Source organism: Lissotriton helveticus, chromosome 7, assembly GCF_964261635.1.
Source record: "Lissotriton helveticus chromosome 7, aLisHel1.1, whole genome shotgun sequence".
Lineage (NCBI taxonomy): Eukaryota > Metazoa > Chordata > Amphibia > Caudata > Salamandridae > Lissotriton > Lissotriton helveticus.
The window spans coordinates 1454580789-1454595840 of record NC_136068.1 but is presented as its reverse complement, the minus strand read 5'-3'; the positions used below and the strand labels follow the sequence as shown (position 1 = coordinate 1454595840).

The 15052-nt window shown below is 44.8% G+C and overlaps 1 protein-coding gene across 3 annotated transcripts in view; it reads left to right on the top strand.

Moving 5' to 3' along the window:
- Positions 1–15052, top strand: part of LIG1 (DNA ligase 1) — a 452209-nt gene that overhangs the window by 301967 nt on the left and 135190 nt on the right. For all 3 annotated transcript variants that reach the window (XM_078654820.1, XM_078654821.1, XM_078654822.1), the window contains 2 exons: positions 5279–5389; positions 6366–6437. In XM_078654820.1, coding sequence (XP_078510946.1) covers positions 5279–5389; positions 6366–6437 — 183 coding nt within the window. The remainder of the gene's footprint in view (positions 1–5278; positions 5390–6365; positions 6438–15052) is intronic.

Below are 15052 nucleotides of genomic sequence, written 5' to 3'. Positions count from 1 at the left end.
CAAGTAGTTTGAGGACTTGTGATTGAAAAGGATTTGGAGTGGCAGGCATGGTGCCTGATTGAAAGAATGTGTAGCTGTTCAATAGAGTCTGTAGGGAGGAAGTCTTTCAGTTGGTCAGCCTGCAGGGATGGTTAGGTTGCTCTGTCTGATTATGGCAGAGAGCAGCTAGGTTCCGATGGTAGGTACTGTGCAGTGAGGTTGCACTTGATGGTGATGTGCTGTAGAACAGAGAGCTGGCGATCTCTGACAACTGCAGACTGGGTTGGATGAAGAGAGGACTAGAATGCTGTTGTCAGGATGTTTGATGTCTCCGTTTTTAAATGGGTCATAGGCAAATTACTCCGTGTCCTTAACCCTGCCAATCACTTCACCGATCCTCTCTCCTCAAACGCTGTTAAAGACTTAACTCCATTGCTTCTGCTTCTCTGGACCAAGATCATAAACAGTTCACTTCAACAAGGTTGCATCCCGGACACCCTCCAAGTTGGTCAGGTATCACCCATTCTAAAGAAGCCCACGGCCAACCCTACGGACCTAAATAACTATCGCCCTATTTCCAATATTCCTACCTTGGACAAACTATTGGAAAAATGTGTTCACCTCCAACTGACAAAGCATATTGATCACTTTGACCTTCTTAACAAAGACCAATCAGGCATTCGAGCAGGTCACAGCACTGAATCAGCCAAGACACATATAATTGACGACGCCTTGCAAATCCTTGATCAAAATTGAACCTGCTTTCTCATCCTGTTAGACCTCTCCTCAGTCTTTGATACGGTCAAACATGAGAACCTGATAAATCTTCTGAAACTTAGAATGGGATTATCAGGGTCCGTGCTAAATTGGTTTACCTCATTTCTCGAAAATTGTACACAACAGTTCAAGGTCAACAACTCCCTGTCCAAACCCGTCCCAGTAACTCTTGGAGTCCCGCAAGGCTCCTCACTATTCCCGACATTGTTTAATCTTTTCATGGAACCACTCACCGAAATTCGTCATGCATCTAACGTGCAATATCAAATGTACGCTGACGACACACAACTATACCTTAAGATCAACACCTTAGAAGACATCAAACTGCTCAATACAACGCTTAGGAATACCAAGACTTGGCTGGCAGAAACCCACCTAAAATTGAATTCCCTAAAACCCGAATTCCTTCCAATAGCTCCACCTGCCCAAGTCCCCGCAATGCAAGACTGGATTAAACATCTTACAGCACTCAACTTTCAACCAACCATCGTGGACTCAGCAAAATCATTAGCAAAATCATTAGGAATAACTCTTGACAGTAACCTCAATATGCTAAAACACATCAGTAATGCTACAAATGGAGCAAACTTCCAGATAAACACACTAAGGAAACTGAAACCCTTCCTGCCATTCAATGACTTCAAGAAGGCAATACAAGCTCTAGTTATACCTAGAGTGGAGTACGGAACTGTCTCTTTGTGGCCTACCCAAAGCTCTAAGGTAACCGTTAAGAGCTTCAATCAATGCTGCAGCGAGACTCATCTCTGGTTCTAAAAGAAGTTCCCAGATCTACAATCCTTGAATTGGCTAGCTCTGGAAGCCAGAATTCACTTGAAAATAGCGTGTATGACTCATAAAGCCATGCACCACAAAGCACCCAGATCTCTGGTGGGATCAGATCTCCAAGAAGTGCGGAAAACCTACTACTGAAACCGCAAAGATTCAACAAGAAGAAAACATATAACCGATCCTTCTCTGGGATGGCGCCCAGAATCTGGAATGCCTTAACCCCAGAAACCAGACTTAACCCCTCCATTGCTCCTTTCAAAAAGGAAGTAAAATCGATTCTCATGGCCAAATTCACCTAAGTATGGTCTATAGAAAACCGAGACCAATCGTACCTGAAGTACTAACCCTTATCATGACAAGGGACCTTCTAAGCAACCTAGAAATTATATATTCCCTTTACTTTACGCAACAGGATAGTTTTTGTGTTGTACCTTACCACTTTGCTCTTACAACATGTTATTTAAACGTGCCTTGATTTGCATGTATTTGATGTATAAAGAACTTTACTTATTGTATAGCGCTCTGATATCCGCAAGGATCTTGTTCGCGCTATATAAAACTTTCAAAATAAATAAATAAAATGTCAGAATCCTATTTTATGTTATGTTAGCATCACTCAGTATAGTGCAATGAATTATACCCAAAGAAGAATCTCGGCACTAAGCTGGCTTGAGGCAAGCAAACTAAATAAAACCGCTGCGTTTTTACTTTTTTTAAACTTACCAATCTCCGTGCATGCGTGGATTTGCAGGGGATGTGTGTTCCAGTATAGGGATGGCACGGAAAGAATAAGGCCTCCTGCCGAATCTTGAAGCACAGATTAGCGGAATCTGAAGTAAAGCTTTGTCTTTAGATCTCAGCAATCTGACTTTGCTGTAATAGCTGAGCCTACTTTGCAGGTAGGGTGGATGGTTACGATTCAGAGACTTATGGATGAGACAGCATAGCTTAAAAATCACCCATTTCCTGATTGGCAGCCATTGCAAAAAATAAAAAATAGGAGCAGATGGAGGACCGAGTGGGAGAATACAAACCAGTCTGGCTGCAGTGTACTACCTGCAGTTTAGATAATGGATACTCGTTGGCTGCTACCAGTAAAGCATTTTCATAGTGCAAGCAACTCCTAATCTTATTTGTTCTAAGGTTTTTGTAGAAGTTGGCGGAAGCCAAGGAAATGCTTTTTTCAAGAAGTGCATAGTAGCAGAGCAAGTTCCACAAACATGCATTATTGGTGGTTCAGCACCCAGGATTCAATAATTACATCAAATAGAATGTATCTATATTTGAACATATGTTCTTGTCCTTTAAACAACACAAGTGTACATAACAGCTGAAAACCATGCATGCAACAAATGCATAGGAGAAAAGTTTCTTTGTTCAATGATTCTTTATTAGTTATCTTCTTTGTGCAACGATTCTTTATTCGTTATCTTCTTTTAAAAACCACACCAACACAGTCGCCATAACGTTTCGTCCTTCAAGCCCTGAAGAATTCAGGGCTTGAAACGATGTGAGACTAAGTCTGCCAGGATTCAAACTCATGACCTCCAAAACACCATATTTGTCAATGGCGAACTTTCAGCTCACTGAGTCATGCTCAGTAGAAACCTTGTTCAGGTCACACCATAATTGTCAGCTCTTTGTGATAAAATCTCATACCTCTGAGGAAGTAGTGGGCTGTTATCATCAGTCACCTGTGTCAAGGCACTGCAGCTGCCCGGACTGAGTACTAAAAAAACTGTCAAGACATATTCCTTCATAAATAGAATAAGGTCTTATTTTAGAATTGAGATTTTTTTACTGCTTGTTTTGGGGACCGGACTAGCCCCAGCTCAGACGGCCACCAGTCCGAGGCCCACAGATGCTGAGCTAACCGAACAGCAGTATTTGTTTTCTCTACGTTCAGTTGTAGGCAGTTACTGAATACTCAAAGTGCTTTTTTCCTCATACAATCAGAAAAATTAGGTTTAACCCCGTCCAGGTCCTGACCTTAAGAGATGGCCAATCGAGTGACATTGCCGTAAGATATTATCTTGCAGCTGTGTGCTTTGACCATCTTTGCCAAAGGGGCAACATAGATTTTAAATAAGGTGGGGCTTTATGAGGAGCCCTGTGGTACCCCTTTGTCAACAAGAATGGTACGAGACTTGAAATTGGTTCTAAATCGTTTGGGTATGATCTTTCAAGAAGACGTGAACCATTGAAGGGCTTTGCCATATCCCGCAGTGTCATACAGCCTGCCTACTAGAGTATCATGGGAGACTGTTTTGTTAGCCGCAGACAAAATCCAGGAGCACAAGCATCGTTGGAGTGCCCGCACCACTCCAAAATTATTTTAGTTAGATCTACCCCTCTTTTGTCCCCCTAGCCCTAGGATATTTTATAAGCAGGTCGACCCTAGCAAGCACTCGTGCCGGCAAGCCATGTTATGTTACCCAATTTATAAATCGTGGCACAGACCCGAAGGTGTCTTTGCGCTTATTCTGTAAGAGACAGTGAACAGAGTAATAGAGCCTACTGATTGAAAAGCCAGGTTTTCAGACATTTCTGAAACTGAAGCAAGGAAGGGGCAGATCTTATTGTGAATGGCAGGAGGTTCCAGGATGTACCTACTCTGATCGCAAAGCTGCTGTCACCCCATTTCGATTTTTTTAAAATCTAATGGAGTTTATTCTCCGCATGCCTGATGATCTTAGGTTTCTAGTTGGGGTGTACCAACTAAAGGTTTCCCTCAAAGTTGGGCTCAGAATCATGTTGTGCTTTATAGGTCAAACAGAGGGCCTTAAATTTAATTCTATTTTTGACCTTCAGCCAGTGGGGATCTTTGAGTGCGGCGGAAACTGAATGATGCCTGGGTATCTCCAGTAGATGTCTGGCTGCAGAATTCCGGAGAACCTGCAATTTGTTCAAATATTGGGCTTGCAGACCAAGGTAGAGGTTGTTAGGTTAATCTATTTTTGATAATACTAAGGTGGATACCACTGACTTCCTAACTGAGATAGGCAGAAAGATGAGATTTTTCTTTTACCATTTTCAAGATCTTATAGGAGGAGGAGACCACTGTATTAACTTGATTGCCTAAAAGTAGGTGATCACCTATGATGACCCCCAGCCTTTTGACTTTCCTGGTGGGAACAGGAAGGGGTCCCATATCTGCAGGCCGGCACATAGCAGACCAGAAATTGGGATTAGTGCCGAGCATGATCACATCGGTCTTCCTGGCATTGAGCTTAAGACGGTGCTTGTTCATCCAATCATAGATGTATTTCATGCAGTTATGAATGCGGAGGCTGGTGTCATATGTATTTTTAGTGGCTGATAACACAATTTGTGTGTCTTCCGCGTATGATGTAAGAGTGAATCCAAAGGATTGGACCATAGGAGCTAGATCTGCAAAATAAACAATAATAAAAGGGTGGGACTAAGTGAAGAGTCCTTCATAACCCCACAGGGCAGACCGAAAGACTTCGAAGAAAAGGCGTCAATGTTGATTATATTTTCCCCGTCTGGCAGGAAGGAGGTGACTAGTTTCAGATTGAAGTTTTTAATGCCTTTTGCTTCCAAACAATGGATCAAGATGGAGGTTGCAGGTAAGCAGTTTCACACCTTGTAAACATCTCCCAGTCAGCTGCACCACTTGATGTTCTTAAGAATAAAAAAGAAATTGGCGAAATAAATGAATAATGTTCTGTAGATTCTTATGCATATTGGCGATCTTCCTTTTTCCACTTAGTGCAAAAAAGACACTGTGACCTCCTGCATCCTAGACACGGAGGCGGTGGCCTGGGATGCTGAAAAGAAACAGATCCAGCCCTTCCAGGTCCTCACCACACGCAAGAGGAAGGTTTGTACTAGTGCCCACCCTTCTGCTGCACCTTTCCTGCTTTCTAGGCTTTTTTGGGGAATGGGGGTACGAGTGGGGCAGAATTCGGTTGAGTTGGGCAGCTGTTCGAGATCTTGGAGATAGTGATCTGTGTTGTTGCTAAACGAGTGGAGGGATGATTAAAGCACAGAGATTTTAAGTACCTCATCTGTGAAGCGGCACAGACCTCGCAACCAGCGTTCATGCACAGATCAGCTCTTCTATGAGCAGGAGCATAGTATATTGTAAGGAGAGCTAGGTTCGTAACTTAGCCTGAAAAAGAGAGAGGGAGGGAGGAAGGGAGAGAGCGAGAAGAAAAGTTTCGACTTCACGAGTCTCCGCAGTGGCTATCATGGCATTTTTACAGATTGTGCTCTCTCTGCTACAGGGGTGTCCCTGCCATGCACCACTGGTCGCCCCAATCTAGTTTCCAGTGATTGTGCGCGTGGAAACAGGCCCTCTACTGTAACACGTGCTGGCCAGAGTGTGTTTGCCAAATGTAACACACCACCTGGGGCTTTCTCTGCTAGCCTTTAATGAGAATTTTGATGCCTAAGTCAGGGTTACGGCTCAAGATTTCAAGGCTTGGGCCATCTTGGAAACTGGGCTTCCTTGGATATTGTGTGTGGATATTGCATGTGTGTGATATCTTTTTTTTTTTTACTTGCCTGCTCTCTGTGGATCATTCAGTGCATCTAAGGTACAGGCCAGTGCCAGCTTTGGCTAAAAATAGTTCTCCAGTTTTAAGCCATGCCCCTGTGCACTGCGATACCTGCCCCCTACAGTGCTGTGCGTCCCCCTCCGGTATAGGGGAGTGAGTGAGTGACTGACTGACTGACTGACTGACTGATCTCTACCATTAATCTACTCACACGTTCCTTCCTTTGTGACGTGACTTGATTTGATTTCCACATGGTTTGCTGGCTTTTCTAGGATCTGACATGTTTTTCTCTTCCAGGATGTGGATGCCTCCGAGATTAAAGTGCAGGTGTGCGTCTATGCCTTCGACATGCTGTACCTGAATGGAGAGGTGAGAGCTACAGAAAGCAGCTGCAGACCTGGCTGTCCCCAAGAAAGTGCTATCAGCACAAGTGTATAATCTGCATATAGTACCTGGAGCCATTGTACTGCAGTTCAGTGGCGGCATGCTCTTGTGACCTAATCTACTGCGGCCCTGGTGAATAGCCTAAGCCACCATCAAGCTATTTTGTAAATAGTTCATTATTGCTTTATCCTTTAGGTTTTATACTCTCAACAATACTGTGGCTGCAGCATTTTCAGCATAGGTTTGAATTTAAAGCACTAGACACATGATCAACTTGTTTTCAGATTTAACCCACCATGTCTTCAGCACAAACAGATCAAAAACTCACACAGCACAAAGGTAAATGTTGCACCTTTTATGTGACAGTTGCTGTAGTGATTTGGTTGAAATCAGCTGAAACGTATACCCAGACGGTATTGAGGCGTGTTAATATGACAATATAGTGAAATCTTGCCAATGAATGTCTGAGTAATATATCTGTTGTTACTACACAATTAGTTCTCCCTGCCGCATAATTAGATTTCCCCCATTGATGCAGAATTCCAGTCACCTTTGTTATCCTACAAGGTCGGTGCACATGCATAATAAGTAAGCCACTGTAAAATAATGTATCGTACTCTATAAATTCTTTCATTGTTAGACGCTTTTTGTAATCAAATTTTGACATAGGCCATCCAAAATTATTGAAAGAACTAAATAGATTAAAAGCCGTTACATGTGAATTGTAACCCATTTTGACTAAGCAAAGCAAATTGAAGAACAACCCACAATAACTTAGTCTTGTGCCTCTGTGGCCACCAATCCACTCTACAACCATCCATGTCTTCCAAATCCCTTCCATGAAATGACCCCCAAGATGCGTCTCTTGGGTCTCACTTTCCTAATCCCTTCATATCCTCTAAGATGCACTTAAGCCTTTGTGATGGAGGCAGCTTGCAGTGTGTGCTATTCTAAATTACTCCCTCATGCTGTAGATTCATGTTAAAAATCTGTTGCTTACTTTCCGAAGACATGACCCTCCCAATTACCTCCAAATCTCTCCCCCCCCCCCCCCCCCCCCCCATCAAAAATGATTCTAGTGAAAGATCCTACCACTAACCCAAACATTTCAGTCTTTGATTCTACAAGCAAATTGCAGCTACCTTTCCCTCGGGTTTACAGCCAGGAAAAGGGACCCTGAATAGAGCTAAGAAAAGATTAACATTATCCAAAAACTCATCATCTGCTGGACAAACTCTCAAAGCAGTCCAAGAATAGAAGGGTTTGACCAAAATCAAAGGTGAAGCAGACCAGCTTGGGTACATCATGCTGCCAAGAATATCTGAAGGTCACCAAGCATCTGAGACATTCAATTGTCACATCTGTAACTTTACCGTTGCTAGACCAAGCATTCTGTTGTCTGTGTACAGGGCACAGATTGTGCCAGAGCACAATCAGCAGATGGTAAAGCAATTGAAAGGTTGAAGCATAGCCTCACCCCCTCTTGTTCTGCCCATGGTAGACACCAATATATGGAAAATACATGTTAGATAGTGCGACATTCCATAATCCGGAAAAGCTGTTGATGGCAGCTTATCCCCTGCTAGACAAATACAATCAGTTAGCAAAGCTGTAGCGCCCTAAATGTAAAATATAATGTAGACAAGGAAGATGCAGAAGCCAGGCCATCCACACAGCAGTAGACACTAGACTGGATCAAGAAACAGGATTTCCTAAGGGTCCGTCCAAGGCCCAAACACTTAACAGCATTTGGTGGCTTTCTGCTGGGTGGGACTCCGTTCCCCAGCATCCTTCATGGGCGCAGGGAGGAGGAGCCAGCCCTCCCAGCACAACAAAGGCGGTGCTGCACTCCAGCAGTGCGGGATGCGTCCTGGCGAAGGGTGGACACGTCTGCGCAAGTCCACGGTTGATTGAGGCTGGGCTGGGTCCACTTTCTGAGGCCTTTTCACCACACCCTAGCACCTCCAATTGACTGTGAAGCCACAAAGCCTTCACCTGGAAATGGAGGCCTAATCCACGAGAGGTACTGTTTCTTCTTCCCTTCTTAACAGTTAACAGGGGCCTTCTTTCTACCCCAGGCTCTTTGTCTGTGCAGGCTTGTCACGGGTTCCGCTGTCTCCCATTTTGTTCAGTTGCAGGGAACATGGGCAGAAGAAAAGGGGGTGACTGTGGAACCACCTTATCTTATTTAGTAAAGCCTACTCCAAAGTCTACTTCAATCGACCGGATGCTCGAACAAGCCGTTAGGGCCATTAGTAATGAAATCGCCAAAACTGAATGGAGGCTTTTCATCAATTCAGATGGTCCCAGTGGGGGTCTATCTGGCCTGTCTTGGGACACGCCTATAGTTTTCCCCAAAACAGTGCTGACTTTTCCTCTGCACAAGAATCCACTATGAGCCGAGCACTGACTCAGCCAGCTGATACTCCTCCGAACCTTTCAAGGTCCAAACAACAAATCCTTGTCCACAACTTTAACAGAGAGTTAAACGCGGCGAGGTACGTAAACAGATGACCATCCCACTTCTATCTGCACCCAAGACCCCACAAGTATCTGACACCATGTCTGAGTCAGCGCCTGTCCTTGTACCAGTAGAAGTGCAGTAGTAGCATACCTTCAATCTTTTTCAGGTATGCCTCAACGCTACATTCAGCGCCCTTGACCCTCTTGTCATCCACACCGCGCCCATAATCATACCTCCTGTAGATGGCCCCCCATGCGCTTAGCCCTCTCCCTTTCACTTCCTGAGCGCTGCGTACCATACTAATCTCGGGTGCACCCGCAGCTCTAGCAGTATAACTACATTCACCAGCCTCTTAGAGGTCAGGCGCCCCTTCAGGCCTCCTCGCGCCCATTCAACACGCCTTCTCGGCCCTTGTGACCTATATCTGGGTACCCCCGGCCCACCTCCAAGGCACTGGCCGTACTATGAGCACTAGGACCATAACGCGCCCAGAGTCCCCATTCCTGAGTTGGACACGCGCGCCCACATCACTGTACCTGTGCACTGATCACCGCCAACCTCCCTCATATCACCGCCATCTGTCTTGCATCCCATTTGTAACCACGACGTTGGGCTAATCCCACGCACAGGCTACCCACCAGCCACTAAGGCCAGACCTTATTTAGGGCTTACTCGCCATCGAGGTTACAGACCATCCCAGGCCATCTATCCAATTGTCTTCTTCGCCGCCTCGCGCCTTTGTCCACCCCTCTCCTCCCTGGCCTGTCCTTTCCCTCCCGCAGCACCATCCAAACCAAACAACCCCGTCCTGAAGACGATCCCAATTGACGAGGATCGAAACTTCGTCGACAACGCAGTGCAAAAACATGGCGCCTACTCTACCATGGCTCATTGTGAATTGCTAATTACCAAAATCAGTCACTTATGTAATTTAAACTAGCCTTGAGCCACATGATCCCACTCACTGTATACAATTTACACAATTGTTCACACTGCGCCGTTCACGCTGCCCACCTTGTCACTTGCGTCGCCACTTATGTCACCTGCACATACTCAAGAACCAAGTGCAATCGGGTTATTGATTTCTCTCGTACAGTGCTGCTATAATTGTATATTTTTCCTCTACATAATTCTTGTGAAAATATATGATGAATAACAACCAAAACTTAATTTGATCCAAGTCTCCTTATTTCTGTATCTGTAATGCTTTCAGCATATATGTTTAATCGTCTCCAGAATAATACCTGTTGGGATACTGTTTGTTTGTTTTGTCCTTGTACCAAGCACAGAAGCCCTTGAGGCTTCAGTTTTAACTTTAGTCCAACTCTCACTGGCTGACAAGTCACACCTCGTTGTTTTCCTCAATGACCTTCAGGCTAGCTAGCTAAAGACTTTCTCAGAAAAACTGTTCTCATCAGTCAATACCATACTCTCACCTCTGGTTTCACGTTTGGCCACAATTTAGTCCAATTTGGTCGTGCTTGGTAACAACCTTTCAGGTTCTGCTAAATGAAATGAAATGAAAAGGTTTTGTAGAGCGCGTTGCTACCCTGAGGCCTCGTAGCGCTTTATGATCACGTAAAGGAAACGAAAAGTTAGACCGGGGTGCAGAAGAGGTGAGTTTTGAGAAGTCTGCGTAAGGCCGTAAGGCCAGAAGATTTGGCGCAGCGCGAAGCGCAAGAGGGAGTTGATTCCACAGGTTGGAGGCATTCAAGGAGAAGGTGCGTCCTCCCCATTTGACCCGACGGACCTTCCTGGTGCTGGCAAGGAAGTCTGAGCTTGAGCGGCGATTTCTAGAAGGCTGGTGGGAGGTGATCAGAGAGTGAACAATGGCCGGACCTGTTTTCCATATGGCTTTGTGTGCAAGGCACATGGACTTGAAGGAACTTTAAATAGTACTACCACCAAGCACTGTATCCTGAATAGGAATTCTGATGTTTTTTTTTAAAAGCGTAATCAAGCAACACAGGCCCTGCCCCCTCCTTGCAATCTGCCCGTACAGTCTGACCACCCTCGCAAACAAAATCTCCTTTTTGGACAGCAAGCAGCCAAAGTACCTACTTCTGATTCCCATCCAACATAAGGGACCCAGAGGGCAGAAGGGCCTCTACTCATTTCCAGACGCAGTCACAACTACCAGTTATCAATCTCCACCTTGCTGCATGCCTGTATGTGGCTGTCTTAAGAGGGGTTCCCCCTTTGTGTTTGGACCAACGCAAATCTTATGAGCAGCTTTTCATCAAAACCCTAGACTGGCTCACACAAAACAGAGGTTTGCCATTTCGACATGCCAAGGACATCCTGCAAGTAAGGAGATGCGCATGGATTGTCCCAAATCGGTCGGACTGGTTTGGAGATTGTATTGTGATTAATTGTAGTCTCCCAGATCTGGCATAAAATCTGTTATTCAATGCTAGACCCAGTTATTGGGCCACTTCTTCCTTCTCCTTTGTCCCGTTAGACTTTTTCTACAGACATCCCTTTGATCATAAGCAGTGCCCACCCAACTCGGCTGCAACCCGTAGTGCACATAATGTAATTTCATCTAACTACCACAGGGACGTCAACACACCGAGAACTCAGCACAGATAGCCCCAGTTAGTCAATCACTCTCTAATATTCTGCCGGAAATTCCAGTTTCACAGTGTGCTCCCCTTGTCTCGGACCCTCTCCCCACATTTAATAGATTTGACGCACTCTGACTTTGACTGACTTACAGGCCCAAAAGTAGTTTAACATCTGCTCCTTCTTGTATTACACCTTTAAATGACAGTCCCTCAACAACAACCACTGTTGCCCCACCCTCAGGGACAATAGCAATCACAACTCTCACTCACAACCTGCAATTGCACTACAGAACCCTTTCTGCCCTCATTTGGAACATGGCAAGCATCACAGGGAAGATTAATACTGATGTTTGGAAGGCATTCCTCTCCAAGTTTGACTTAATCCTACTGCTGGAGACCTGGCTTACTGATGCACTGCATTTTGAGGGCTAGGCTTGTTACTCAAGTTCTGCTATCCCCTCCACCCACTGCCTTGCAGCCAGTGGATTAGCTACCTGGATCAGTCTAAGCCTCCAGGTAGAGGTGTCCTAGATTAAATCTAGTTCCTCTGCCTTTTTAGCATTAACAATTTGAATATGGATTTATACTTGATGAATTTACATAATAATGATTTTATTAATGTTAGCTGTACACACTATAACAGTCTATTTAATTTTATATCCCTACTACAATCTACGGTTGAGAATCGTGCCTCTTAAGTTCTGTTTTTTTCTCTGTAGCTATTTTAATGCCAAGATTAATGGGTGTCCCAGGTCACAAGACTTTGACACAAAAAGGCATTGCATTATGCAAGATGCCATTTTGCAGAGCTTTCTAAATATCTTACTGGCCACGGCTTGGTCGACTTAGTTGAAATACTAGGGGTAGCTTGCAAAACGTTTATGCCATTTAGAAGGGGACTGGAGAGAGCTACCCTTATAGATTGTTTGTCCGCCTTGATTTTTTTTATCTTGACTTTCCAAAGGTACGATCTTGCATACAGATCATAATGCTTTGAGAGCTTCTATGTTTTTACCGCTCCAGGGTCTTGCCTGTAGCAGTATTCTAGCTTTCATTACGCGTCATACCTTGGATGGCCTACAACTAGTTTGGGGTTTGAAAAACCCAAAAGAGTTATTAGTTGCCTTGCTCAAGTCACATTTAAACAAATTCCTCTATTGCCTAGCAGAGAACGCCGAGGAATCTATAGCTCCTCATTATAAAAGGCTAATTCGCATACAATCAGGGACTCAATGCTCAAGCCAATTTGCATTTCAAACACAGACCCAACATGGTTCGATAGGGTCTGTTTCCTGGCGAACAGGAAGCTGATACAAACCCAACGCCTGCCCCAGGATTAAGACTGAAATCTCCCTGGCACTTACCGAGTATAAAATTGCACTTACAAATAGGAAGAGGGAAGTGTAAAAACCAGTTTGGGAACTTTTGGAGCATGTGTCATGAGGAAAGGACAGTAAATCCCTTTGAGACATAAGAGAATTCCTGGAACGGATTAATTTTACTATCAATCCCCCTCTTCAAAATAATATCTCTGGCGCAGACTGGGTTACCCACTTTGCTTCCATTTATCACACTGAAGATGTGCCAATTATGTCTGCTGTTCTCCTCCGCAGATCCCCCCCCCCATTTTTATTAACTTTGGAGGAAGTTGAGTGGGACATTCACCACAGTAAGGGTGATAAAGCTCCAGGTCCAGGTGGGTTACCAATGCATTTGTTGAAATCCATGCCTAAAATAGTACCTATATTCAAAAGGGTGACCTTATGTCGTCCAAGTGCTATCTACATATTTCACTCGACAGCACGATTAAAATCATTGGTAGAATAATTAGACTGTTTGGTCGAATGGGCAGATGACAAGGGCATACTATCCCCCTTTTAATTTGGATTCTGGCCAAAATTTGGAACCAACTAACAATGTTTGAATCTGTCTCTGACCATTTATAAATATACTAAGGCCAAGCGCTCCCCCATATACTTAGCTTTCATGGACCTATCCATTGCCTTTGACTCCGTGAATAGAACCAAACTCTGGTTAATATTGCTGGTTCAAGGCGTGGAACGCCCCCCCCCTCCGACCTCTTCTCCCCCCCCCCCCCCCCTGTACATTTTCAATACTGCCTGCACTCTGACCTTTCAGCCCGAGTTCATTCAGATTCTCTTCTGGAGCTTTCTTCTGAATTTCCTGTGGAGTGGAGTGAGGCAGGGCTACACATTGACACCCTTATTATTTATTTTATATATTGATGGATTAACAGCTCACTTATCATCTTCCCACACAGACATACCCAGAATTGCATGCTCCCCTATTCCCGTTTTACTGTATGCTGACAATGCAGTATTGTTCGCTCTCACTCCAAAAGCATTGAGACATCAGGTGCACTGTTTTGCTTCCATTATGCACAATTTGAATCTAAATACATTATGTCCTGTGGCTCGGGCAAACTAAGGTTAAACGAAGTCCGAATTAATGGGCATGTTTTGACGACTGTAGAAGATTTTCATTATTTAAGATTACATTTTAATTTAACAGGGTCAGGCTAGTCTAACATTAATAAAACAGCAGGTACAGTCTGCAACCTCATTAGATGTCAAATTAGGGGGACCGTGTTTCCACCACTGAAGTTTATAATTCTCAATGCATCAGTGTAGCTACCTATGGAGCTGGAGTATGGGGGTTTCAGTTAACGCTGTTAACTTCAGACAGAGGAGAAACGGTTGTTAAGTACACCTCCGTCCACTCCCAGTCTCATTATTAATTTTGGGTTAAAGCAGTGTGTTATCAAGGATAAGATCCAGCTGGCACCACTTTTATTATGGGTTAGTGTTTGGTTGAACCCAGCTGCTAAACTCTAAAGATATTATATTTGACTGCCTGACGCTGGATAGGGCTCGCTCTATACCCTGGTTGAGATACATATGGGAACATAGCTAAGATGGCCGCGGGGCAGGAGCACTAACACCGGAGCTCCCAGGCACAGGGATCACCGAGTAGTGTAAATCCCTGCTGCATCCCCTCCCATCACCCTCCTAACGAATGAAGACGTACCGGAACCTTTGCCAGAAACGGTGAAAGCCTGAATCTTGCTCTTAATCCAAGTAGCGAAGGAGCGAGGATCTGCGACCCAACACCTCCAGGACGGAAACGGATGCCTGGGAGGTGATCGCCGATCTGCGGACCCTGCCGGATTAGAGGACACACCGTGTGGGACTTGAAAGTCTGTGGAGAATCCCACGGGGGCTAACGCTGGCACTAGAACGACAATGGAGTGAAGTGCAGGCTGGGGACGAGCTCTGCACCGGAGCTGATAATTGCCTGATCCCAAGATGGCTGCCCCGGCGCGGAATCTGCAAGGCTACCTAAACACACAGGTAACCCAGCAGCTGTTACAAAAAGCTAATCGCGCTACTTAGCATGCCACTCACGACCCTCCGGTTACTGCCTAGTAAGGAAGGCCCCATAACACAGTAATCAAGTCACAAGACTCCAGTGCCTAACCCCATGATGGCTGCTCCTGTCTGGAAACTCTGCACATTGACCAACTTCTCATTTGAGCCCTCAGCACTACT